The following is a 26,221-nucleotide window of genomic DNA, read 5'->3' on the forward strand; positions in this document are numbered from 1 at the left end:
CCAAAGATGGTTTCTTTAATCTTGGTATTTATAGTGCAATATTCAAAGGCATACCAAGTACACATTTTCATATCTATGATCAATAAACAATAATGCCATGGATAAAAGCTCTCAATCAAGCATATAGAGAATTCATAGAGTTAATCTTAATAAATTGATTAATCATCTAGCAACTTATCCAACAATAAGTAAAGTATAATATAGAAAGATGGAGAAATTTGAAGTTATTTCTTCTATTTTAATTATTTTTCTTGATTACATTTAAGTTTTATTCTTTAATATATGTCTAGAGCACCCAATGTCCAATTTAACATCTTTTGTTGGAGCCTTGAGTGCTAGACACACCTGCAGAAAATATTTAGATTTTCAACTTAGGAACCCAAGCTCTTTTGGGTCCTTGCAGGTTAGCTATTATTGTTCCTTTTGGAACCCATATTTTCTTAATAGCTATTTTGTCCATAGGCTTGCAGATTTTTGGACTACAAGAAGTGTATTTCTGCATCTTCTTATTAAATTTAACAAACATGGATTTAACATGAGTGGTAGATAATCCTTCAGTTTTCTGTTTTTGCCTTTTAGGTTTATCAAATTTGTAATGTACAGATTTAGGAACAGAAGAGATTTTGCATAACCTTTGTTCCTGTTTATCAGCATTATAAGAATCTATTTTAAAATGATTAGAAACTGTTTTAACAAACATATTCTTGAAAGATTTTTGGGTGTACCAAGGTTGACATCCCAATCCAATATTATCAAATTCAGCTCTTTGATTATTTATCATTAGATTCAACTTTTCAGAGCTCAAAGTAAATCTTTCAACAACAGGTTTTAATTTGTCAACTTCTTTAGTTAATCTTTTGTTATCTTCTGAAAGCAATTCATTATTTTTCTTAAGTTTATCATGGCTTTCAGTGAGAAGTTGGTTTTTCTGATTTAGTTCTTGATTTTCTTTAATTAAGATTTCAGTTTTACTAGTTAGTTTCAGTTTTTCATCTATTAGAATTTGATTTTCATTCTTCAAGTTCTTGTTCTTACAAACAAGTTTCTTATATTCTAAATACAAATCAGAAAAGGCATCGTGGAGTTCATCAAATGTAAAATTGCTTTCAGTTCCAGCATGTACCTCATGTGCCACCAAGCATGGATTTTCAATATGATACTGCTCTCCTTCTACACATGATGTTTCAGATTTGTTAGTGCATTCATATTTGTCTTCAAGCATATTCCATATTCCTTTAGCAGTCATGCAAGAAGATATGCAATTAAACTCATTCCTATCTAATGCACAATATAAAAGGTTCATGGCATCAGCATTCAATTGTGCTAAATCCTTTTCATTAAAAGTTTGAGAGAGTGTGTGAAGATCATTTATTATGATTTTCCATAAATAATAGTTTTGTGATTGAATAAAGATGCGCATGCGTATTTTCCAATGTGTATAGTTTATGCCATTAAATAGTGGTGGTGTATCAATTGATTGTCCTTCTCCTAGAAAACTATCTATTTGAGTTGTCATGATCTTTGGCTCTAGTCGGTTAAGACTACAAATAATATTTGAGCACCTGCTCTGATACCACTTGTTGCCCAAGGTGACAACCCAAGAGGGGGGGTGAATTGGGTCTTTTAAAACTTTTAAACTACTTCTAAAACTTTTTGATTAACTATGCTAAGTTGTCTAGATGCACAGTGAAAGTTAAACTTAGCAAGGGTTTGATGTATAGACTTCGACTTGATTAAATATGCTTGCAACTAAAGGATGTGCGGATAAGAATTAAGCAAGCAATTTATCTAAGTAAGTAAGTGTGTTAGTTAGACAATAACTAGAGGCATTACAAACACAAAGGACATATAGTGGTTCGGTGCACCCCAGCACCTACATCCACTCCCCAAGACCTCTTGGGAATTTCACTATAATCCTACCGATTACAGCCGGTTGTTTTACAAGCTCACAACCCAACTTGTTGTTTTACGAGCGCACAACGAACTCGGTCGGTTTTCCCAGGCTCACCGACTAGAACCACTCCGATTGTTTTCCCGGGCTCACAATCAAACCCTTACACGTTGGTTTTACCCTCGGCTCACCAACAAACCTTAATCCCGTTGGTTTTCCCTTTGGCTCACCAACAAACCTTACACCGTTGGTTTTCCCTTTGGCTCACCAACAAACCTTTAACCCCTTGATTCAATCCCTTGATTGAATCAAGTTACAAGATATTAAAACAAAGAATAAAAACAAATCAAAGCTTCTTAAACAAGCAGATATGACAATATAAACAAATAGAGTAAAGAGAAGCCCTCAAACGAGTTTTGAAGATGGAGGAGCTCGGCTTCTTCTTTACTTGATCCTCCTCTGATTTGGCATGAAGTAGAGGATCCCCGAGGCAGCACACGGATGGAGAGGAAGCTTTCGGATTCACTTGGATGCTCTTCTTCTCTCTATTTCGTTTTGGATGGCCCTTTTGTGCTTATGGGAGATTTCCTTTGTAATCTCTTTGAGATCTCTTTCCTAGATGATCTCTCCCACTTCCATGCATTCTCCCCTAGCTCTCTTCTTGTTTTTATAGCTTTAGATGGAGTGGAAACAAGAATATAGCCGTTAGAGACAAAAATAGAGCCGTTGGAACCAGTCTGCAGCTCCTGACAATATGACCGTTGGGTTTGGAGTCGACTCGCGCGATCAGGAGTCGGCTCGGCTGTAGCAGGAGTCGACTCGAGCTTTTCCGGAGTCGACTCGGCAACTGTTCCAAGTTTGAATTAAAGTTGCCGTCTTGACTGGGAGTCGACTCGACTTAACCCGGAGTCGACTCGCCAACTTCTGGCGCTGACCTGGCAATTTTGGAGTCGGCTCATCCTCTGTAGTCCGTGGATCCAAATTTGAATTTTGTCCACTCGAGTCGACTCGACTGTCCTGGGAGTCGACTCGAATCTCAAAGCCCGAACTCCCGATTCTCTGTCTTTTGGCTCATCCAGTCTTGGAGTCGACTCGAACTTCCTTGGAGTCGACTCGGCTCTCAGTTTCCGAAAGTTGGTCTTCTGCCATCTTAGTGTAGCGCTGCCTTGGAGTCGACTCGAGCTGTCTGGGAGTCGACTCGAATCTCAGAGTCGGAAAAACTGATCCTCTGTATTTTGGAGCCGCGCTGCCTTGGAGTCGACTCGACTTGTCTTGGAGTCGACTCGCCTCTCAGAGACGAAAATACCGTCTTCTGTCTTGGGGTTGCGCTGTCTTTGGAGTCGACTCGGACTTTGTGAGAGTCGACTCGAATCTCAGTGTCCAAAAACTGCTTCTCTGAGTTTTCCCTTGTGTACCACTGAGAGTCGACTCTCGCTTTCTTTGGAGTCGACCCGGCAACCATTGGAGTCGACTCGAATTCCTCAGGAGTCGACTCGAAGACTATTCTTTTGAATTTTCCTTTGAATTTGCTCCTCCAATTTGAATCTTTTGAACTTTAAAGTTGGGCCAATGAATTGTAGCTTTCTTCTAACTTTTCTTGAGTGCTTTTGGAGGCCTTCTTGTGTTCTTCCAACTTGCTATGTTCCTTGCAAAATAAATATCTTTCTCCTTGCAACATAAACATTAGTATCTATACTTCAAGGTGTTGTGATCATCAAAATCAATCTATGAATCAATCTTTGGGTCATCAGTGGGGATATCTGAATCGAGTATGTAGCCTATTTTCTCACAGTCCAAAATAATTTTGAGGTTTCTAAGCCAGTTTTTGTAATTGGTTCCGGTCAGTCGGTTGGTCTCATTAATACGGGTCAAAGGGTTTGAAGCTGACATTGTATCTGCAGAGAGTAAAGATTCTAGTTAGACTTTTGTACTTGATCCTAATCTGTTCTAAGGTCTTTTAGAACAAATGTAACTCCCACTATTTTCTCGAATTCCTCACACTCCCCTGGTAGGAAAACGGAAATCCTACGCGACTAGGATTTCTAGTAGGTACTGCGGTCTCACCAATCTACATGCCACCTCACCTAACAGTTATTGGTGACACATAGATGGATGAGTGTACAACTCTTGTACAATGCTTCTCAAGCATGTTGCAGTGCAACTTAGTCTCTAAGCCATGAAGATCTCACCTAACAGTTATTGGTCCCATTTCTTAGTTAAGTCAGACCCACCGTATAATCGTAGGAATAAAGTCGTCATTGGGTCCTCACCTAACAGTTATTGGTGCCCAACCCCACCTTTACCCTACAACATCTCATGTCTATAGAGAGGACCAGCCCCCCGATGCAACTTGACCACTGTGTCCAGCCGAGACAAATCAACATCAGAAAGGCCTTAGCAGCTCTACTACAGTGGAAGACCTATTGACTTAATATTGGTTAATCAGGTTTTAGTGTTTGCAACTTGAGCCCTTCATAAGAGGTAATCGAACAATTGGCCAGGTAAGCAGGTGGGAGGCTCCCCTTACTCAGAGAATAAGGTCCTAATTAAGTAACCACCTTTCATGCTTTCCTAGACACCAATTAGATCAATTAATCTAATATGACTTGCTCATGTCGGTTCACCCTCGACTTGATTGAGGAGGTTTTGATTTAGGTCTCAATTGGGTTTGCTACATCACATGTAAACCTATCTACCCGACTCGCATTCACATCACATGCAAACGGCACATCACAGGCAGTTATAATCGCAGCATCAAATAAAGCTAAACTTTAAATAGGTGATGATCATGGATTCCAATTAGGTCGTATTACAAGCACATGCACGTCAATCGATCAACTGGTCTTCAACTCTTGAATTGGTTCCAAGCCTCCTTGATCCGATCCTTGACCAACTCTTGATCCAATCGCCATCAACCGCTTAGACCCCTGCTCATCTCATGCATCATCTTTGACTTGATCGTTGACGTACATCACATCACAGAAATACAACCAGATATAAAATAAAATAAAATAAATTACATCTCCTTTTAGGAGGCATGCAGGCCTCTCAAAACATCAAATAAGATGCATGCAAGCATCTGAAAAATTACATGACATCGCAGATCATATCGCAGGTCATTACATTTGATACCAAAAGGATTTGAATCCTATGATCATCACCATATGCAACAATTATAATTTCAGATCTGAAAACTAACTGATTATATCATGACATAGGTTGCTGATCATGCTAATCATGATTCTAATCTTTGTAATCCCATTAACAATGCTATTAGAATCATCTTTTTATCACATAAAAATCAGCATGCAAAAATCAGCACCCCTGAAAAATCTGCATGCAGAAATTTTCAGCATGCATGATCATTCAATTTTCAGATCTAATATGCCTTTAGATAATTAATTCTTACCTTAATCTACGAAGCCTAGGCTCTGATACCACTGTTGGGAACCCGCCCATGCCGCTGATATTTCAAAAAATTCAGATGGCAGCGGAATCGGCATAAGTGGGATCGACCGTTCATCGCATGAACGTTGTTTAAAAACCGTTCGTAGATAGATAAGGATTAAAAACTTTTAAATAACATTATAAGATCAGATCTTTACCTTGTGCGGGTAGATGATCACCGCAAACTGAAGTTCGTGGTCTAGGATGAAGGTTTGCTTGAAGCCGTTCAAGTGTCCGGCCTCTACGGGTATCCACACGAAGCAGTGATCCGATCAAAGCTCTCTTGTCTTCCCGGGGTGCTAGCTCCCTTGCAAAGACTTCTTTTGATGGCTGATTTCCTCTCTTTCAATCAACCCTTGATTGTGCTTGAGAGGAGGAAGAAGAAGGATGAAGAAGAGGAAGAAGAAGAATCCCCACGCAGCCTTCTTTCTTTTCCCTGCGTTGGAAGAAAGAAGGGAGGAAGAGGATGCCGCCAACACCTTTGGCTTTTATCTTCCTTGCTTGCGGCTGAACCAAGAGGAGAGGAGAGGGAGGCGTACGGCAAGGAGGAAGAGGACTTCTTCTATACCCTAGGTGCCGCTCACAAGTCCCTTTTTATAGACATGTGGAGCTCCTAACATTTAGGAGTTCTTGATGTCTTTCCTAAGAGGGGGCGCCGTCTCTTCTCCCTTCTCCACGTGGAAAGTGGAGGGGCTTATCCCCCTCCTCACGGTAAACCCTAATCCATATTAGGTAGGGATTGGAATGCCCTAATGTGGTCAAGCCCTAATCCAATTAGGCTTAGCCCAAGGGTGAACCAATTTGGATCCAATCTAGGTAAGTCCTAATCCAATTAGAACTTAAATCAATTTTGACTCAATTGAACTCTTCAATCCTAATCTAATTAGGAGTCTTATTGATTCATTAGATTAATAATTAATTGTGACTTAAGAAATCCTAATCCAAATTAGGACATATATAATTTTAGTCCTAATTCAATTAGGACTCTATTTGAATCCGAAGTCCTAATCCGATTAGGACTCTAGGAATACTACTCCAAGTAGGAATCCAATTTTGATTCAAAACTCCTAATCTCATTAGGATTACAGGAATCCTATTCCAAGTAGGAATCCCAGTCCTACTCCAACTAGGATTCCCAGTCCTAATCCAATTAGGACTCTAGGAATCCTACTCGAAGTAGGACTCTTGTTTCAAGTCCAATTAATTAATTCCCTTTGTTCCTTCTTCAACTGAATATCAATCGAATTGATTACTTGTGATTCATAATCACTTTTCAACCATCGGATCGGTCAATACTTCTAGTGTGTGTGACCCCATAGGTTCTATTCTGACTGGTAGTGAGATATATTGTGATCTCTATCACTATATCATTGAAAACTCCTTTCAATGGGTTGGAACGATTCCAACTCAACTCATTAGGGTTTATCGATCATCGAGATAATCCTTGTGAGTCCCACCATCCACCAGTGACACCTAGCAGCATGTAGTGGCTACCCAGTAGAATAGAAAGATGAACCTCTAGGTGCAGTTACCATGTGATACAGTCCTACTATCGTGGATCCCTACAGGACGGAGGTCATGGACAACTCGTCAAACCCCATCGTCTGTCATATGTCAAGATTTATTCGACTCGAGTTCGATAGTGGAAAACTCTTTCTCCACTTTATATTACTGCCCTGGCCAAGGTCTTAGAACTCAGTCTAACAAATCACATAGGATCACTCCTCTTCTATCAAGGTCGATAGATTCCTTGTAGGTGCATACCCTACTCCTACAGTGAACCTACTGCAGCCAATCTATACTGCATGGACCCATATGGCTAGAGACCATGTATGTGTGCAGTCAAACTACAATAACCTCACTGTGAGTAGCCGAAGCACCGCAGGTCAAAGGACCAGTCACACTACTGCAGCATCAAGCAAGTCACTGACGAGTGGATAGACATCCAAGTGACTTCTTGTCTTGGTCACGCTCAGTACTCTTGTTCTCTAACAAGCACCTGCACTATCACTTCAGTGTCCCTACACTGTGGACTCAAGTCTCGTCCATCCAGAAGGAAAGTGATCTGTGCACTGATCGGATCGATCACCGTCCTCGTGATGATCCATTGATCAGGAGCATTTAGAAATTAATCACCAATGATACATGGCTCAAATTCTCAACTCTTGAGAATATGTATCATCATCTTATTAATTTCTTGGACGATTCATAGACACATAAATAATATGAATGAAAAGATGCCTTTTATTTATTCAATAATAAATAGTCAAGTACAAAATTATATTCCTAGAATTAACAATGTGTCAGCCAGATTGGCTTCTAGGGCATACATCTAACACCCTGATCTTCATCCTATAAGTTAGGCTACTCTTTTTGAATCGCATTTAATGTTAATAAAAAAAAAAGCCAGGGGAAGGAGGAGGTCCCTCTCAAGTTAATAAACTTAATTATGCTGAAGTATTCAAAGGGTCATATGAAGTATCCAAAGGGTCATATGGATAATCTAAAAGATCTCATTATGATGTACTTATTAGGGGAGTTAAAAGGTCACTTCTAGTGCCTATAAATATGTGGCTATCATGAAGAAGAATGCATAGAAGAAAAAAGAAAGGAGTGGTAGATAGAGAGGGCTTGAGAGAGAAAAATTGTATTCCTCTTAGAAGAAAAGTTGTACTACTCCATTATCTTATATAAAGTATTTTCTTTTCATGTTCTTGTGTTTCCACCACCATTGCATATTCTATCAAAGTGGTAACAGAGCTTGGTCATGGCTACCAGGATGCTTCCTATTCCTCGTCTCACCAATACCAACTATGAGAATTGGAGTATCCAAATGAAGGCATTACTTGGATCTCAAGATATTTGGGACATAGTCGAAAAGGGCTATGAAGAAGACGGAGATAGAGCGCAACAACGAGAGACTTTGAAGAAAGATAAGAAGGCTCTCTACTTCATTTATCAAGGCTTAGATGAAGCCGCTTTTGAGAAGATTGCTGGTGCTACCAACTCAAAGCAGGCATGGGAGATCCTCGAGAAAGCCCATAAGGGTGTTGAGAAAGTGAAGAAGGTGTGCCTCCAAATATTGAGAGGCGAGTTCGAGACTTTGAAGATGAAGGAAGGAGAATCCATCTCTATCTATTGTAAACCAAATGAGGAGAAATGGTGAGAATATAGAGGACAAGCATGTGATGGAGAAGATCCTAAGATCCTTGGATCAAAAGTTTGACTATGTTGTGACAGCAATTGAAGAGTCCAAAGATGTGGATACTATGACAATTGATGAGCTCATGGGTTCTCTACAAGCCCATGAGCAGAGGATCTTGTTACGAAAAGAAGAACCTTTGGAGCAAGCCCTAAAAAGCAAGCTCACTATCAGTGAGAAGAAGGAATGCCCAACTGACGAAGACAAACATAAAAACCATGGTCATGGTTACAGCCGTGGATATCATCATGGACGAGGCCGTGGACAAGGACGAGGTTCCTTTGGACGTGGCAGAGGAAGAGGAGGCCTAGGATTTCCATCAAATGAAGAAAGCACTCAAGATGGAAAAAAGCAAGGAGGTTTCTCAAGAAGAGGACGAAGGTATGATAAAAGAAATGTTAAATGCTTTATTTGTGGCAAATATGGTCATTTTTCCTTAGAATGTTACCATAATAAGAATAATCAAGTGCATGAGAAGGCCAACTATGCAAGAAAAGAGGAAGGAGAAAATGGTGTGCTACTACTAGCAGAGAAGGGAGAAGAAGCCTCCAATGAGAATAAATGGTACTTGGATACCAGTGCAAGCAATCATATGTGTGGGCACAAACATATCTTTAAAGAGTTAGATGAGACAGTGGAAGGCAACGTTTCTTTTGGAGATGCCTCAAAAATTCAAGTGAAGGGGATAGGTAAGATCGTAATCCAACTCAAGGATGGTTCTCAACAGTTCATTTCCAATGTTTACTACGTGCCTAATATGAAAACAAATATCTTAAGTCTTGGTCAATTATTAGAAAAAGGCTTTAATGTTTGCATGAAAGGAGGATGCCTGTACTTGAATAAACATGATCAGTTGATTGCAAAAGTACCTATGACCAAGAACCGAATGTTCGTATTGAACATTAAGTATATCAATACAAAGTGCTTAAGTGCATGCATGAAGAATAACATGTGGCTATGGCATTTGAGGTTCGGGCATTTGAACTTTAGCTCTTTGAAGCTCCTCTCCTCAAAGGCGATGGTGAAGGGGTTACCTCTCATGGAGAATACTTGTGAAGAAATATGTGAAGCATGTATTATTGGAAAACAGTCAAGAACAAGTTTCCCAAAGGAGTCACTTCATCGAACCAAAAAACCTTTGCAACTCATCCATACGGATATTTGTGGTCCCATCACACCGGCCTCATTTGGAGATCATCGTTATTTTCTAACATTTATTGATGACTTTAGTAGGAAAACTTGGGTGTATCTCTTGAAGGAGAAACGGGAGGCCCTGGAGATATTCAAAAAATTCAAAGCTCTTGTGGAGAACCAAACTGGGTGCAAAATCAAAGCTTTGAAATCAGATCGAGGAGGAGAGTATACCTCGAAGGAGTTCGAAGAATTCTGCAAATCTCAAGGCATTTGGAGGACCTTAACTGCCGCATACTCACCCCAGCAGAACGGTGTAGCAGAAAGGAAGAATCGAACCATTCTTGACATGGTGAGAAGCACGCTTGTGGAGTGATTGATTAAAACCCTATTTGATTTTGATGAGCTCAAAGCATTTGAGTATATCTTTTGTTTACTAATGAATTCAATTGAGTGTTTCAGTGAAAATCTTGTCTAAGTGTCTCTAGATTTGGTTCAAGATAGTTTGGATAAGTTAAGAAGTCAATTTGAACCAAAGTCTGAGACTCGAGTCGACTCCAGAATATTACGAGTCGACTCCAAGCGTATCAGAATCACTGGCACGGGCTCGAGTCGACTCCGGATCATTACGAGTCGACTCCGACTGAGAACAGACAGACGAACAGAAAGCATCAACTCAAAACCTGTCGGCGAGTCGACTCCTGAAGTGCGCAAGTCGACTCCGATGCTTACCGAGTCGACTCCGGAGTAATATGAGTCGACTCCAAGGAGTTACAGACAGAAAAGTCAGAGAGCGATTTTCGACCCTGAGATTCGAGTCGACTCCTGTGGAACGCGAGTCGACTCCGATGGTTGGCAGGTCGACTCCAAAGAAAGCGAGAGTCGACTCTCAGTGGTTCACAAGGCAAAAGTCAGAGAGCAGTTTTCAGACTCTGAGATTCGAGTCGACTCCCACAATGCGCGAGTCGACTCCGAGACAGCGCGATCCCAAAAAGACAGAAGACCAAATTATTGTCTCTGAGAGCCGAGTCAACTCCCAGACAGCTCGAGTCGACTCCAAGGCAGAAGGGTATGTTTCGAAAACTGAGAGCCGAGTCGACTCCGGAACAGTCCGAGTCGACTCCAAGACTGGACGAGGCGAATGACAGAAGATCGGGAGTTCGGGCTCTGAGCGCCGAGTCGACTCCCAGGACTGTCGAGTCGACTCGAGTGGGCCAAGTTGAAAATTAGCTACATGGACTTCATGGGATGAGCCGACTCCGAGAATGCCAAGTCAGCTCCAGAAGTTGGCGAGTCGACTCCAGGTTAAGTCGAGTCGACTCCCAGTCGAGGAGGTCACTTTAATTCAAATCCGGAACAGTTGCCGAGCCGACTCCAGAAAAGCATGAGTCGACTCCCGCTACAGCCGAGTCGACTCCAGATCGCGCGAGTCGACTCCGACCCCCAACGGACATATTGTCAGGTTGTGCAAAGTGTGCAGAACGGGCAGAAAAAGGTGTCTAACGGCTAGTTTCCGTGGGGGATGGGTTAAATAGCCACAGAGGACTGTAGCAAGGCAGAGAACTACCATTCCATTCAAAAAGATCAAGCATTCATTCTCTGCAAGTGGTTTTTCAACGAAAAGAGGGAAGAGCGCCATTAACTCCTTCCAACCACATCTTCCCAACATTGAAAGAGATCTCCTCCTGCCTTCAAGTCGTCCAGAATTTCAAGAGGAGACCCGAAGTTCAAGAAGCCCTTTCTCTTCTCCAACTTAAACGCGTTTGAGGGCTCTTAACTTTGCTTTTATTAATATTGCTGTATATTTGCTTTTGAGAAGCTCTGTTTTTCTGTTTGTCCTCATTATTAGCATATTGTCTTAGCTTGGTTCAATCGGGGGATTGAATCAAGGGTGTAGAGGTTGGTTGGTGAGCCTAGGTTAAAACCAACGTGTAAGGGTTCGATTGTGATCCCGGGAAAACAATCGGGGTGGTTCTAGTCGGTGAGCCAGGGAAAACCGACCGAGTTCGTTGTGAGCTCGTAAAACAACAAGTTTGGTTGTGAGCTTGTAAAACAACCGACTGTAATCCAGGGGATTATAGTGAATTCCCAAGTGAGACTTGGGGAGTGGACGTAGGAGCAAGGGTTAGCTCCGAACCACTATAAAAACCTTGTGTTTGTGATTGTTTGTTCCTTTCTCTTACTCTCATCTCACTCACAGCACATAGCAACTAATTACTAATCATCTTGCTAAAGTCTTAATTAGTCTTCCACAAATATTTTAGTTGCAAATTATTTTAAAAACCCAATTCACCCCCCCTCTTAGGTTGTCTATCTGGGCAACAACGCTGAACACAAAGAAAATGCCAAAAGAGTTTTGGGCAGAAGCCGTAAATTGTGCGGTGTACATCCTCAACCACTGCCCAACAAAGAATCTTGATGGAAGAACCCCTCAAGAAGCATGGAATGGCTATAAGCCAAATGTATCTCATCTAAGAGTATTTGGTTGTATTGCCTATGCACACATCCCAGATCAAAGAAGAAGCAAGCTTGATGATAAGAGTTATCCTTGCATTTTTATAGGATATGACCAGAGGTCCAAGGCATATAGACTCTTTGATCCAAAGACAAAGAAGACTATTGTAAGCCGAGATGTGAAGTTCAACGAAGAAGGAAGTTGGCTCTGAGCAAAAGAAGCCCACTAAGATAAACATTGATAGCAAATCAACCATTACACTAGGAAAGAATTCGGTGTATCATCAAAGAAGTAAACATATTGATATTCGTTTTCATTCAATCCGGGAACATGTGAAGAATAAAGAGGTAGTGCTACAATATGTGAAGACTCAAGATCAAGTGGCTGATATATTCACTAAACCCTTGAAAGTAGACCTCTTCATCAAGTTTAAAAGTTCTCTTGGTATGATAAAGAAAGAACAATTAAGTTTAAGGGGGGGTGTTGGAAGTTAATAAACTTAATTATGCTGAAGTATTCAAAGGGTCATATGAAGTATCCAAAGGGTCATATGGATAATCTAAAAGGTCTCATTATGATGTACTTATTAGGGGAGTTAAAAGGTCACTTCTAGTGCCTATAAATATGTGGCTATCATGAAGAAGAATGCATGGAAGAAAAAAGAAAGGAGTGGTAGATAGAGAGGGCTTGAGAGAGAAAAATTGTATTCCTCTTTAAAGAAAGTTGTACTACTCCATTATCTTATATAAAGTATTTTCTTTTCATGTTCTTGTGTTTCCACCACCATTGCATATTCTATCACTCAGTTCCTTCAACCCAAATGGAAGAAAAAAAAAAAAGAAACACTCAGATTGCTATGGACCGACCGGAGATTGAAGCTCCATCTTGAACAATACTGCAAGGCCGGGGACTGCTCGGTAATTGCAGTATTTTGGTGCATCTGGGTATAAAGGATCAACATTTTTTTTTGCCCTTTTGGAATCAAGGAAGCCAACCCAATGAAATAAAGCTGGCAGCGTGCTTGTTCTGCTCTTGGAGGATTCTGTTCCCTTCAAATGCCTTCGACTAATTCTACAATCCCATGCAAAGATTGAATGATTTATAACTTCCTCAAATCAAATCAGACAGCTTGATGTTTCTTATAGAAATCAGACTTGTTGGCCTATCTATATCTTGCATTTTATAAGAGTCTATCCAAACTCAACTCAGATCCAACCTTCCGTATTGTAGAAAGAAAAAATATATATATAAGATTTTCAACTCAATTCTATAGAAATATCCTGAACATGCTTCTAAAGCCACGTGGAGCTATGCTCTTCCTTTTCACAATTTTCTTACTCAATATCAAAGGAAATAAAATAAAAGAAAAGAAAGTGGCGGTCGCCACGGGAATTTTCTGCCAGCAATTACCAAGCAGAAGGGAGTACAATAATACGTCTACCGTATGGAAGCAACAGTCACATAGAGTTTTATCTAATTGTTATCAATCTAAAGCAGATACAATGACTTCCAACAATACAAAGGCCATAGAATGCTGATAACCATGATCGGTTGTACCATGCTAAATTGATGCATGAAGGCAGGCCCGAGTATGTGGAGAAGTAACAAGAACTAGGTGTGATGTAGATTCCACCGTAATGCTAGAGCCTGCGTAAAATTATTTGCGCTCCATGCTGGGGATGCAAAGTTATAACAACGTGAGGAGCATGGGCATAGGACGGTGAAAGCTCAAACGAGAAATGCTGAAGAATTCTGGCCAGCGCCATCTTCGCTTCGATCATGGCAAAGCTTTGGCCGATGCAGATCCGAGGACCCCAACCAAATGGAAAGAAGGCACCTTGATTCCTCGATGCCTTCGAGACACCTTCTGCAAACCTCTCTGGGTTGAATTCAGCAGCATCTTCGCCCCAGAGTTCAGGATCATGGTGTACAAGGAGTACGGGCAGCAAAAGTTGCACTCCCGGTGGGAAGACGATCCCCCCCAGCTCCACTTCCTGGTAAGTTTTTCTTATGATCACAGTCCCTGGTGGATATAATCTAAGAACCTCATGTAGTATCATATTCACCTGTCACATATAACCAAATGCGATTTACTAAACTGATTAGTATAACACGTTCAGGGGATTATGAAGCTGTTACTCACAATCTTTAATCGGCTTAGCCCATCGAAGTCAGGCTTATGTTGGCCGAAGACTTGCAGAACCTCTTCTCTCGCACGTGCCTGCCAGGTAGAATTCATGCTTAGAACAACCATCGTCCATGTGAGCAGAACAGCTGATGTCTCATGCCCACCAAAGTAGAACAACTTGCATTCCTCGATCACATCTTCAGTAGTCATCCCAGGGACCTTGGAGCCTCCTTCTTGAAAATACCTTATGTTTGATTCCAGTAGTAAGCCCAGCAGGTCATTATTGGTAGATTCTCCCATGTCAATGGCCTTCAATCTCTTCTCGATTATGCTCCTCAGAAGCACTCGAACCTCCCGATCGATCTCCTTCATTTGTTTGTTTTGCTTTGTTGGTAGCAACCTGTGTGTAAAGTGACATTTTTTTGTTCATATAGTTTCTATGTACTTGATTTAAAAGTTACAAATGTGACTAACATAAAATGGAGAAGTTCAGGTGCTAAAAATATTAAATCATTGCAGAAATGTTGACAGCCACTTGCATATGCGAATAGAATAAGTGAGCCCTTGCTTATTCCTACAATTATTTTTTCTTTTGTATTTTAGAGATGATTCCCCTAACTATGCAAAGGATAGAAACTCTGCACCTATAGCCAGGGATGTAGAGATGTTGAGCTGCTTGTACGAAAAGTTTAGCTTGCTTAGCTTGGAGTTCGAATATGCGTTGCCCTTCTCTGAAGTTGCTACTAAATGCTGTGCGGGATATGACATCTCCAGTGAATCTTATAAATTCATGCCAAACATCCAATTCACATGATCCATCAGAATCCACAAGACCATCCCATTTCTCGATCAATTCATCACAACAAGTACAGAATGCCGGAAGCATGAGCTGCAAACCAAAACAAAGGTTGCCATCAAAAGTACCTTTGATGCAAGTTTCCCTACTTCTCAAATTTATGCAGTAATTCAGCATGAACAAGCAGGCTCCTTCCCAAGTAAAATAAGACATCTGATATAAAATTAAGAGCCTTCGCAGATGATTTTACTCCTCGAGATCGCGAATGATGAATTACCTTCAGTTTCTCTAGATGAAAAGCAGGGTTGATAATCCTCCTGTGCCTGGCCCATTTTTCACCTGAATAGTATGCGAGGCCTCTAAACAGTAGTTCATGCAGCGGGCTCTGCTTTGGCTTGTCAAGGTGGCCAGATTTGTTTGACAGAACTTCCCTTATCATATCTGGATCCACAATGCTCACTTTCGGTTCAGGTCCAGCCCATGTGAATGACATCTTACCTGTGATTAACTAACGACGTAGATTATTAAAGAATTGGAGAATATTTGCTTGTGCATCGTTAATGAAATAAAGCAGTCATCCATACTAATCCAGCTTTTCAATTGGAAATAAGTACTTGTTAAGTTCCAATCTCAGCCTGCAAGTAAGAAAGCATTCCGCTATCACTAAATGTCATAGCGTGTGCATACAAGATATAAACAACAAAATGTCCTTTTTCTTCGAGGCATAACGTTTAAATCTGTCAGCGACAGGCACACGAATATAAGGTTCAGAGCACCTAAAAAATCTAGGTTAGGATACTCGGGAGCCCAAGGATGACAAAAGAGATAAGAAACAGTCGCAATCTGAAAGCAAAATATGGTGATCCAAGTAATACATGTTCCTTCGAATTAACAACGCGTTATCCACTTTGCAAGATAATAATTCACACCCCTTGATTCAATTTCTTCTCGTCAAAAGAGGCATTACAGACTTTGGAGGATGCACCAATATAAGTTACCGCGAGAATGCTTCATGAAAGATTTTGCTCAATACAGTAAAGAAAACGTAAATTTACTTACAAACAATTGTAATTTAGCTATAGGTTAATCTCTAACTATGCCAAATCAAAAAAAAGAGAGAGGAGAAATAGTGATCTTCATACAACATATTTTTGCGTGACTAAATCGATGTTGAATGGAAGAATCGATAAGAAAACTAGTCAAGGAAGATATTTTCTTCTTTACCAATCACAAAAGAATTTGGATCTAGAGGTTGATACTTTTATACCACAACTTCACCAGGTATCACACTTATCCCATTCATCTCACCAATTAATGATGAAGCTTCTTTTCAGCACCATGGTTGGGTGTCATAGCATTACTCATAAATTAAGCTCAATTTCAAAACCTGCACATGTGATTTAGGTTCAGACAAAACTGTAACCTGGCTCAACCCGTACTTGAACAATTCTAGCTCTATAAAATAATTAATGAAAAAAAAACATTTTTATCAGGTGGTGGTGGCGTGCCATAGGATAAACCAAAAGGGAAACTCAGATTTTCCAAGCAGAAACAACTCGTCCATCAAAGAAAAATAAATAAAGACCACCAAGCAACACCCAAGCTCCTCAAGGCTTTGCGCATGTTACTGCTTGCTGCTGCTGCTGCTGCTGCTGCTAAGTGTGCAAAGAGAGAGTTATTACCGTATTGTTTCAAGGCCTGGTGGAGGTGGGGAAGGACGCGAGGGATGATTTGGTGAGAGAGGGGGATGGGTTTGGAGCGGGCGTCCTTGCTGAGACGGGCGCTGTCCGTGATGTCCCCGTGGAGGAAGCGGTAGCGGGTGCCCCTCAGCCCCCGGGCCCGGAGCGCGCGCTCCAGCCGCCGCGGCCTCCACCACACCCACTCCACCACCTTTGCAGCCCATGCCAGAACTATAACACCCATCACTCCCCAGCCCACCGTCCATAACTTCTCAGCCACTGAACTCATGCTGCAATTGAATTATCTCCCTCCCTCTCCCCCTCTCTCTCTCTCTCTCTCTTGATTGATTGATAGGGTGCCTGGCTTTTATAAGGAAAGGAAAAAAAAATATGGTTCACTGTTGACTCTGTTGAACACACTTCTTTATAATTTTTTAGGTCGGCAGTGGCGCAGCCAAAAGAATATAAAAACAAGCAAGAGACTTGTGGCCAATACGTTGTCGAAACTTTTCCTGCTATTTTTATGTTTGTAATCTTTTCTCGGGGCCTTTTTGTTTCGGAACTTGAGTTTTGAGGGTCGTTTATTTTCAGGCCTCTGTGCAAGACAAGTACAACTGCTTGCAGAGAACTGGACAGTATGGTTAATTGTGCAAGTAGCAGACATTAAAGTAAAGGTAAACAAAGCTCTGGAATTTGAATTTCCCGACTTTCTCTGTTGCCAGCTTTAAGAACGCTATGTACCTATTATACTCATTTCAACGAGCAAAAACCTGAGTTGCCTAGTTAATAACTAATTCTAGGATCAAGGGAAGTCTGTTTGTATAGAATGCTGCTTTTAAATTTTATTTTGTCGATATCGTTGTTGTTATTATTATGATTATATTTTTTATTATATTATTATTATCATTATTATTATTATTATCAATCATCACTAAAAGAATAAAAAAATTAAAAATTTTTTAAAAATAAATTAAAATGTTTAAATTTTTAAATAAAGAGACATTTAACTAGTAAGATCCAAAAGCATTTTGGTTTAAATGTTTGCGTCGAAATTTTCCAAACAGACTCCATTATCTATTCGGGCATCTATATCCAATTTGGCGTATGTGGGCACTTGGCGCACAATAAAAAGCACGGGAGTCCGCTGTACAAAAGCAAGGGAGATGATTTTGATAATCAATTTAGAGCCACTTTAATGCCGGTAGGTAACTTTCATTGGAAGCGTCTGAAAAATAACATTATCCTAGTTTAAAATAAAGGCCAGATGCCGCCCCCGCCGCCCTCCGAATCCCACTAAGATCCATCGCTCCTGCTTTAAAACGTTCCATAATCAACATGCTTTAAACATATTTGATTGGCCCATGAAGGGATCCCCTATCATAAATGGATCAACCCGGCAATCTGGCATAACTCGTTTCTTAGATGAGTCGGATTCAGGTTTGAAGCTTAATCCATTTTGACCCATTTACTAGTTAGATTATATCATAATATGACCTGATTAATCCATTTAAGATGCTTAAACCATTTTGAGATGTTTAATAATTTGATCGGTATCATCGTTTGACCCATTGAAGCAGTTTAAGCTCTGCTGAATCCATTTAAAGTTTGCATAATTCGTTTAAGATATGTTGGTTCAGGTTTGAAGCTTGACCCGCTTAATCCATTTTGACCCATTTACTAGTTAGATTAGGTCATAATATGACATGATTAATCCATTTAAGATGCTTAAACCATTTTGATATGTTTAATAATTTGATCGGTACCATCATTTGTGAAAGATCCTACTTCGGCTAAACTCGTTTCAGAGCCTGGGCATATGAGAAGAATGTCTCCAAATCCTGCAGACGTATTTTAGGTGGAAAACAAAATTGGAAAAGATATGAGCGGCGCGTGCGTGCGCATGCAGGCTCCGGAACCGAAAAATATCTGGTAGAGGAGCCCCGTGTTTCCCCTTCATGTGGCCCCCATGTGAGCACTAAGTGCCTCACGTGCCCCGCACAAGCGGAGGCGTGATATTTGGTATCAGAGCCGATGATGGCTCTAGTCCGAGGGTGTGTGAATGAAAGATCACACATCAGCTAGACTCGTCTCAGAGCCTGGGCATATGAAGCGGGTGTCTCCAAATCCTGCAGACACGTTTTGGATGGAAGACAAAACTGGAGAGAGGTTTAAGCGGTGTATGTGCGCGCGTGTGGACTTCAGAATCGGACAATATCTGGCAGGGGAGCCTCGTGTTCCCCCCTCATGTGGCCCCCACATAGGCACTAGGTGCCTCACGCAGGCGGAGGCGTGATATTTGGTATCATCCGAGAGTGGGTGAATGAAAGATCCCACATTGGCTAGACTCGTTTCAGAGCTTGGGCATATGAGGAGGGTGTCTCCAAATCCTGCAGATGCATTTTGGGTGGAAAACAAAATCGGAGAGAGGTCTAAGCGGCGCATGTGGGCTCCGGAACTGGACAATATCTGGCAGGGGAGCCCCGTGTTCCTCTCTCATGTGGTCCCCATGTGGGCACTGGGTGCCTCACATACCCCGCGCAGGCGGAGGCGTGACAGTTTGACCCATTAAACCAGTTTAAGATCTGCTGAATCCATTTAAAGTTTGCATAATTCGTTTAAGATTTGCTTACTCATGTTTGAAGCTTGGCCCGCTTAATCCATTTTGATCAATTTACTAAGTTATAATATGACCTGATTAATCCATTTAAGATAAACCATTTTAATCTGTCTAATAATTTGATCGGTACCATTATTTGACCCATTGAACCAGTTTAAGATCTACTGAATCCATTTAAAATTTGCACAATTCGTTTAAGATTTGCTTAATTGATTTAACCCAGTTAATCTGATGCAATTCATTAATTAACAAGGTTATGCAACTCGAATTGAGTTACTTGTTCAATAAAATGACCAGATTTAGATCTAAATTTTTGATCCATTTAATAAATAAGTCAGGATTAGATTCATAGGTTTCTGATCCGGCCAATATTTGATCCGAGCTATATCAAATCCACATTGTCCCAATTTCCGCCTACCTGGCATTTCTAGCAAATGGAGTTTGGTTTACTCTGCCGGGCCGTGACACTGTAGTGGATGATAGGCTTCGTTGAGTCTAATCTAAGTTTTCCTTTTTAGTTAACCAGTGAACCGATGCTAACAATACAAAAAGATTGGATTGATGACTTGTTTAATAAGCCACCGCATCGCCGAAATTTTTGAAAATTGTGGATGAAGTGGTTACCCATTTTATGTTTACTTCTTGTTGATCATTAAGTACTTTATTTTTGACTTTTAATTTGATGGTCGTTATATATTTATTTTTCAGCCTACGTTTAAAACAAAATTAATTTTATGTAGAGGACTAGATCAAAAGTAGTTAAGTAATCAGCACTGATCATTAAATGGCAGTCAGTTATTTACCGGGCTTACCTTTGGGGGGCGTTTGGTATGGGGTGATCGTCCTAGGATCAAGGGTAATGTGGATAGAGGTGATGAGATCACCATGTTTGATTGCACCATGGTAATCCTACGTGGCAGTGATATTAAATCACCTCCACTCCTCAAATTATCCCTAACTCGGTGATGGGATACCCGTTCTTAAGGTCGGAAATCTAAGATCACCCCAGGACGGTGATCCTGGGTTGAAAGTTAAAGACAAAAATACCCCTCAAGTTAGCAAAAATTGATATATCAATATACCATCGATATATTATGTCAATATATATATTATATTGATATTATAAATTATATTAATGATATATATTATATTATAATATATTACTAATCATATTATTATCCCATTATTATTGAAGGATAATTTTAAATTCTAGTAGAAATATATTATTATTTTTTATATTTATGTAATGAAAATATTTAATATATTACTATATTACTTCTATTTACCTTATTTTCTAATTAAAATAATTATTAGTATTAAAAAAATCTGTTATAAGTATAAATAAAAATATTAATTCTATAATGAAAAATAACATATTTTTATAAGATTAATAATTTATAGGAGTAATAAATATATTTTTATAGGATATATTAATAATTAATATATTGATAAATATATTAATATTTTATTATAATATATTTTATATGATTAATAAATATATGATAAGGGCAACTAAAAGTAGAATATGTGACAAAATTATGGAGTTATTATAAGAATTAACATATTGACTTATATTTTTAATTTATGAGAATTAAAAATACATAAAAAAATCTATCTAAGATATATCAAGGGTATTTATGGTATTATGTGGTCAGTGATCTTGGATCCCATACCGTACCAAATAAGTTACTCATGGATATCCGAGGATTTTTAATCACTGAACTATGGTTTACCAAACATATTGATCTTAGATCACCGGAGATCAAATCACCCTAGCATTCGAATCACCGGAGATCTTAGATCACCGTGGTGATCCTGTTGGGGTTACCAAATGCTCCCTTGCTGGTGTATTGGTTGTGCCATGAGTTTGAAATCATGCTTCAAACATCATATGAAAGTAGTTGGTTATTAGTGCCTCAAGAAGCGATCAAGGAATCAACCCGTTTCCACCAATTCTCCAAGATCTGATCAAGATAAAAGAACCAATTTATAGTCCAAGATACTGGTCAGCTGTTTTTGTTGATCATGAATCAATTTACTGATCTATTACGTTATAAACAAATATAAAAAATAAATATTTTAAAAATCAAAAAGGATAAATAACTATAAAATATAATGATATTTATATTATATATGTAACATAGGTACCACAAAAATGATTAAACCTTATAATTTATCTTTTAGAAAAGAAGAGATACATCAATATTTCTTTTAATACAATACTTAGGATGGCGATGACAATGAGGAAATTCGGGACTTAGGATGGCAAAAATTTTACCATAAGTACGTGTGATAGTAAAATATAAAAGTACTAGAATATTGATTTTCTATTTGTTATTTTCAATACTTTTGACGTGGTTAACTCACGGAGATTTAAGCTCGATCAATTAAGATGGGTTAAGCTATAGACCATCCAGATCGACATGTCACATCGATTTTTGGAATTTGCTATCTTGGGATAAGCTTCGTAATCATTCATAGGCCAAGCGATGAATTGTTCAGTAGTTTAGGTTTTAAAACAAACTAATTAACAACTGATTCCAAGCCAAATCAAAGGTGGATACCTCTGGACAATGTTTTTTTTACTATTTACAATAGAGTCAATAATATTTATGAAATGCTACTTTTACATGTGGCAGTTTTTAAACTGGTCTATGAGCACTTTTGTTATTTTTTTTAATCAAAATCTACCGCCACTCTCAATTAACCAAAATTTGGCATGTAACCCGATATATTAAACTCCTACACCAAGTTCCAAATCTGTTGATAATATTTGTTGCGGGAACGGACGCTTTGGCTGGAGCCTCACGCGTCCAGCGCTGACGGAAGGATACCCTCACGGTTTTGCCCTTCAAAAGACGCCTCAAGAGGAAAGGAACTTTGCCCCCAATTAAGGCACAAAATTTTTCCGCTACTAACTGATGTAGGACTAAATTCGGGTGCACCCCCCACAACATAGCCTCCCTAGCGGGAAGGTTCAATGCACCTTCCAGTCCTAGGGGGTAGCCTGCGGCAAGGGGCGCGACCCTTCCTCTAGTGCCAATCTGTTGCGGGGACGGACGCTTTGGCCGGAGCCTCAGGCAACAGTTAGCCCACATTAAGCTAGGAGAGAAAGAGGACTGCGTTCCTCCCGAAGTATTGTCCGTTTTGGGCGTTTTCCGGCCCGCGCATCCAGCACTGACGGAGGAATGTCCTCACGGTTTTGCCCTAGAACCTTTCCGCTACTAGCTGATGTAGGACTAAATTCGGTGCAACCCCCCCCCCCCCCCCCCCCCCCCCTCAAAAAAAAAAAAAAACAATATCTCTCCTGAGCAATAATAGTTTGAATCAGCTCCTGCATGGAAATTTCTGGGGGAGCATCTAAAAGTTAGCAACATCCTAGTTGAACAAAAAAAAAAACGAAAAGCTAGATGCTTATGAGCATCAGCATATGGAGTAAAGAAGAAAAGCCAGCAGCTTTAGTTAGCACGTTTGATGTGATGTCCCCAAGTTTCTTTTCAGCTCCCCTGGACAAAGCCTATTCGCCGTTGTATAAATCAAAATAAAGTCGTCACTTTCCGCTCTTCCTTCCTAAGGGTTCATAAGGGAGAAACTGCCCCCAATAAAGAAATTTACATGTGAGGAATAATTGAGCATCGTTAATTTCATTGGAACAGGCCTATCTTATCCTGATACCTTATCCTCTCAAGCCATCCTGCATACCCGTTTATGGCATCATGGTATATACGTATAACGTTATTCATGGCTTGCTCGGAATTTCCTTGAAGGGTTATTTTGGCCGGCAAAATCTAGGGCCGTCAGATCCGATAAGCTTGCCTACAGTAGTGATATGACTAATGAGTTTATTTTTTTTACCAGACATAATTTTTTTTTGTAGTTATTCCAAGTAAAGATGTCAGGCTTTGAGATCCTCAGGTTTTGGATTTATCTGAACTCGTTGATCCATATGATGGACATAGATCCAAAGATAGGCTCATAAGATAATTTGAAACCTTACACAGATCTAACCGAATTTAGGAACTTCAAAAAGAAAAGAAAAATCAATTACTTCCCCCTTAATCAATATGTTTCACAATTTGCCTCGCTATGCATCAATGACACATTATAAAATGAGAAAATTATAACCATATCTTTTCAACTTTTCACAAAAAGTGCTTACATCCCAAAGCTTTTATATTTTCCAATTAGATCTCAAAATTTAATTTTTAACTGTAATTAGATCTCATTATGATGCACCAATGAAGATGGTTGGGCCATATTTCAACTAAAAATTAAATTTTAGGCTTTAATTGAAAAAATTAAATGTTTCCGAGTGTAAGCATTTTTCACAAAAAAAATAAAGAGATGTTGCTGTAATTTTTTTTATAAAATTTATTTAGGAAGGATATTAACTGTGTGCAAGCCTTGATCAACTATGTGCCAAGATATCTTATGTGTGTACCAGGCTAGATTAAGTGTGTTCAATCCTTATTTAACCGTATGTCAAACTTATTTAACTGTGTGGGAAGAAAATTTAACTGTGTGCGAGAAATACTTAACTATGTGCTAGGCTATATTAACCATGTTCCAAACTTACTTAACTATATGCCAGAAAGACTTAACTGTGTACCAGGCTATATGAAGTGTATTCCAAGCCTTATTAAACTATGTACATAGAACATGCTAAACAGTTTCTCATCTGTGTGATTTTCATCTTAAAATTTAGTAATTTTTTAACCAATTTTATCATCTAATTAGAAAATTTATTAGAGAGATAAATGGTCATCAGGAGGGTGAAAAATTAATTTACACTAATAATTATAATATTTTATACCTTTATTATTGTATTATATTATAAATATAATATTATATTATATTATATCATAATACATTAATATATTATATTAAATAATTTAATATTATATTATATTATGAAAAATTAACTTACGCTAATAATTATAATATTTTATACCTTTATTATTATATTATACTATAATTATAATATTATATTACATTATATCATATTATATTGATATGTTATGTTAAATAATTTAATATTATATTAAATTATTATGCTATAATATAAAATTTTATATTACTATATTATAATAATATTATACTACATTATAGTAATATTATATTATATTATATATTTATGTATTAATATATATTATATTTTATTATACTCTGTTGTATAATACTATTCAATATTTTTTATAGTTATTTTGTCATACCAAAAGTACTTTCTCAGTTTGTTTACCAAACACATGTTAAAGTGCAATAGCACTTTAAAAATATAGTTATCAAACATCAAATAACTTTTTATAAAATTTTTACTTCAGATAGCTCTATTTCTAAAAGTTCTACTGCTAAGTACTTTCTCAGTTTGTTTGCCAAATACATGTTAAAATGTCACAATATTTTAGAAATATAGTTACCAAATAGTAAATAACTTTTTATAAAAATTCTATTTCAGAAAGTCCTATTTTCAAAAGTTCGCCGCTTCACTGCTTGCCAAATAGGGCCTAAAAGAGAAGTTGTTTTTAACTTTTATATATATTAATGGATTTTTAATATGAAGAGAATCGGTGAATATTATATATTGTAAATTGAACCGGCTCATGCAGCGACTCGAACCGACCCGCTCACAAGTTGGTCCATTTCGGATAATTTATTAAACCCGCTTCGCACCTTAAAACTCCAACCGCCGTAGCTTCCCTATAAATACAGCCCGTGATCCCCATGATCGCCGACTCTACACTCTCCCTTCTCGGACTTACCGCGGCGAAGGCGGCGTCTATCCTCTCCGGCGTCTTTGATCGACGAAAGCGTCGTCTCCTCTCCGGCGTCTTTCGGCGGCATTACGACGAAGGTGCCGTCTCTTGTCCGGTGCCTTTGATCGGTGGCGAGAGCTCCGTTCTTGGCTAGCCCATCCTCTCGTCTCCATCTTTTGGTACTCCCTCGGTCCCTCTTCCCCCAATGTGGTAAGATATCTAGGGTTTTACTCTACATTCTAGATTTTTTTTTCTTTCAAGAAGTTTCTTTCTCCCAAGAATTTCAGCGGGTTTTGGTTTATTCTTCCGGACGAACCTGTAATTATCCATTAAAATTTAATTTACTTTGCCTTCTCCTCGTGTCTCTATCTTTGTCTCATTCCCTTTCGTTGTGTTCCTCTTGCGCTACAGTTGGCTTTCTTTTATTTTCTTTTCCCCGGTCTTATTCGTTTGACGACTTCTTGATCGTTGAATTGGATACTTTTTCGTTTGATGGTTTCTTGATCGTACAATTGAGGTCAAGGAATTTCTACTGACGTTTTGGTATGTCGAAATACTTAGGATTGTACTATAAGTCGTGGATGCTTCATCTTAAAGAACGTATTTTTCTTTCTGATAATTTCTTTGGGTTCTTGAAATTTCTATGATTTCAAGAACCCAAATATTTTTTATTAATTCAGTCCTACAAGTCAATGTTGTTGTCATCTTAAATCCAGTGTCTTTCTGATGATTTCTTTTGTGTTCTCTACGTTCTCCTAACATCGATACAGATGCTTGCAATTACTTGAGTCCTATGAGCCATTGATGTTGCATATCTTTCTGATGATTCCCATTGGAGTTTCTTGAAATTTCTACTGACTTTGATACGGATGTTTGCAATTACGTGAGTCCTATAGGTCATTGTTGTCGTTTTCTTGAAGCTAGTATCTTTATGATGGCTTCTTTTATGTTTTCTTGAAATTTATACAATTTCCTGCCATTGACACAGATGCCTGCAGTTACCTTAAGTCCTATAAGTCATCGATGTTTCCATCTTACAGGTAGTATCTTTCTGATGATTTCTTTGTTTTTTTTTGAAATTTATATGATTTCCTAACTCTGACCCATAAGTTTGGAATTGAG

The 26,221-nt window shown here is 39.0% G+C and overlaps 1 protein-coding gene across 3 annotated transcripts; it reads right to left on the reverse strand.

Moving 5' to 3' along the window:
• Window positions 1-13,353: 13,353 nt before the first annotated feature.
• LOC103696920 (cytochrome P450 CYP72A616-like) lies at window positions 13,354-17,126 on the reverse strand. Of its 3 annotated transcripts, none has more exons than XM_008778641.6 (5): window positions 16,733-17,126; window positions 15,328-15,548; window positions 14,899-15,143; window positions 14,270-14,654; window positions 13,354-14,192 (listed from the first exon to the last, which is right to left on the reverse strand). In XM_008778641.6, the coding sequence occupies exons 1-5, from the start codon at window positions 17,016-17,018 to the stop codon at window positions 13,767-13,769; spliced, it is 1,563 nt and encodes a 520-aa protein (XP_008776863.4). In that variant the 5' UTR covers window positions 17,019-17,126; the 3' UTR covers window positions 13,354-13,766. The 3 variants fall into 3 exon arrangements, with proteins under 3 accessions (XP_008776863.4, XP_017696032.4, XP_088561663.2); XM_017840543.5 differs by having other exon boundaries at window positions 15,328-16,437; XM_088705537.2 differs by having other exon boundaries at window positions 15,328-15,558; window positions 16,733-16,935.
• Window positions 17,127-26,221: the final 9,095 nt, after the last annotated feature.

The sequence above is a fragment of the Phoenix dactylifera genome, chromosome 1, assembly GCF_051530095.1.
Source record: "Phoenix dactylifera cultivar Ajwa chromosome 1, Ajwa_hap1_PhDact_Kaust_v1.1, whole genome shotgun sequence".
In the NCBI taxonomy this organism is placed as follows: Eukaryota; Viridiplantae; Streptophyta; class Magnoliopsida; order Arecales; family Arecaceae; genus Phoenix; species Phoenix dactylifera.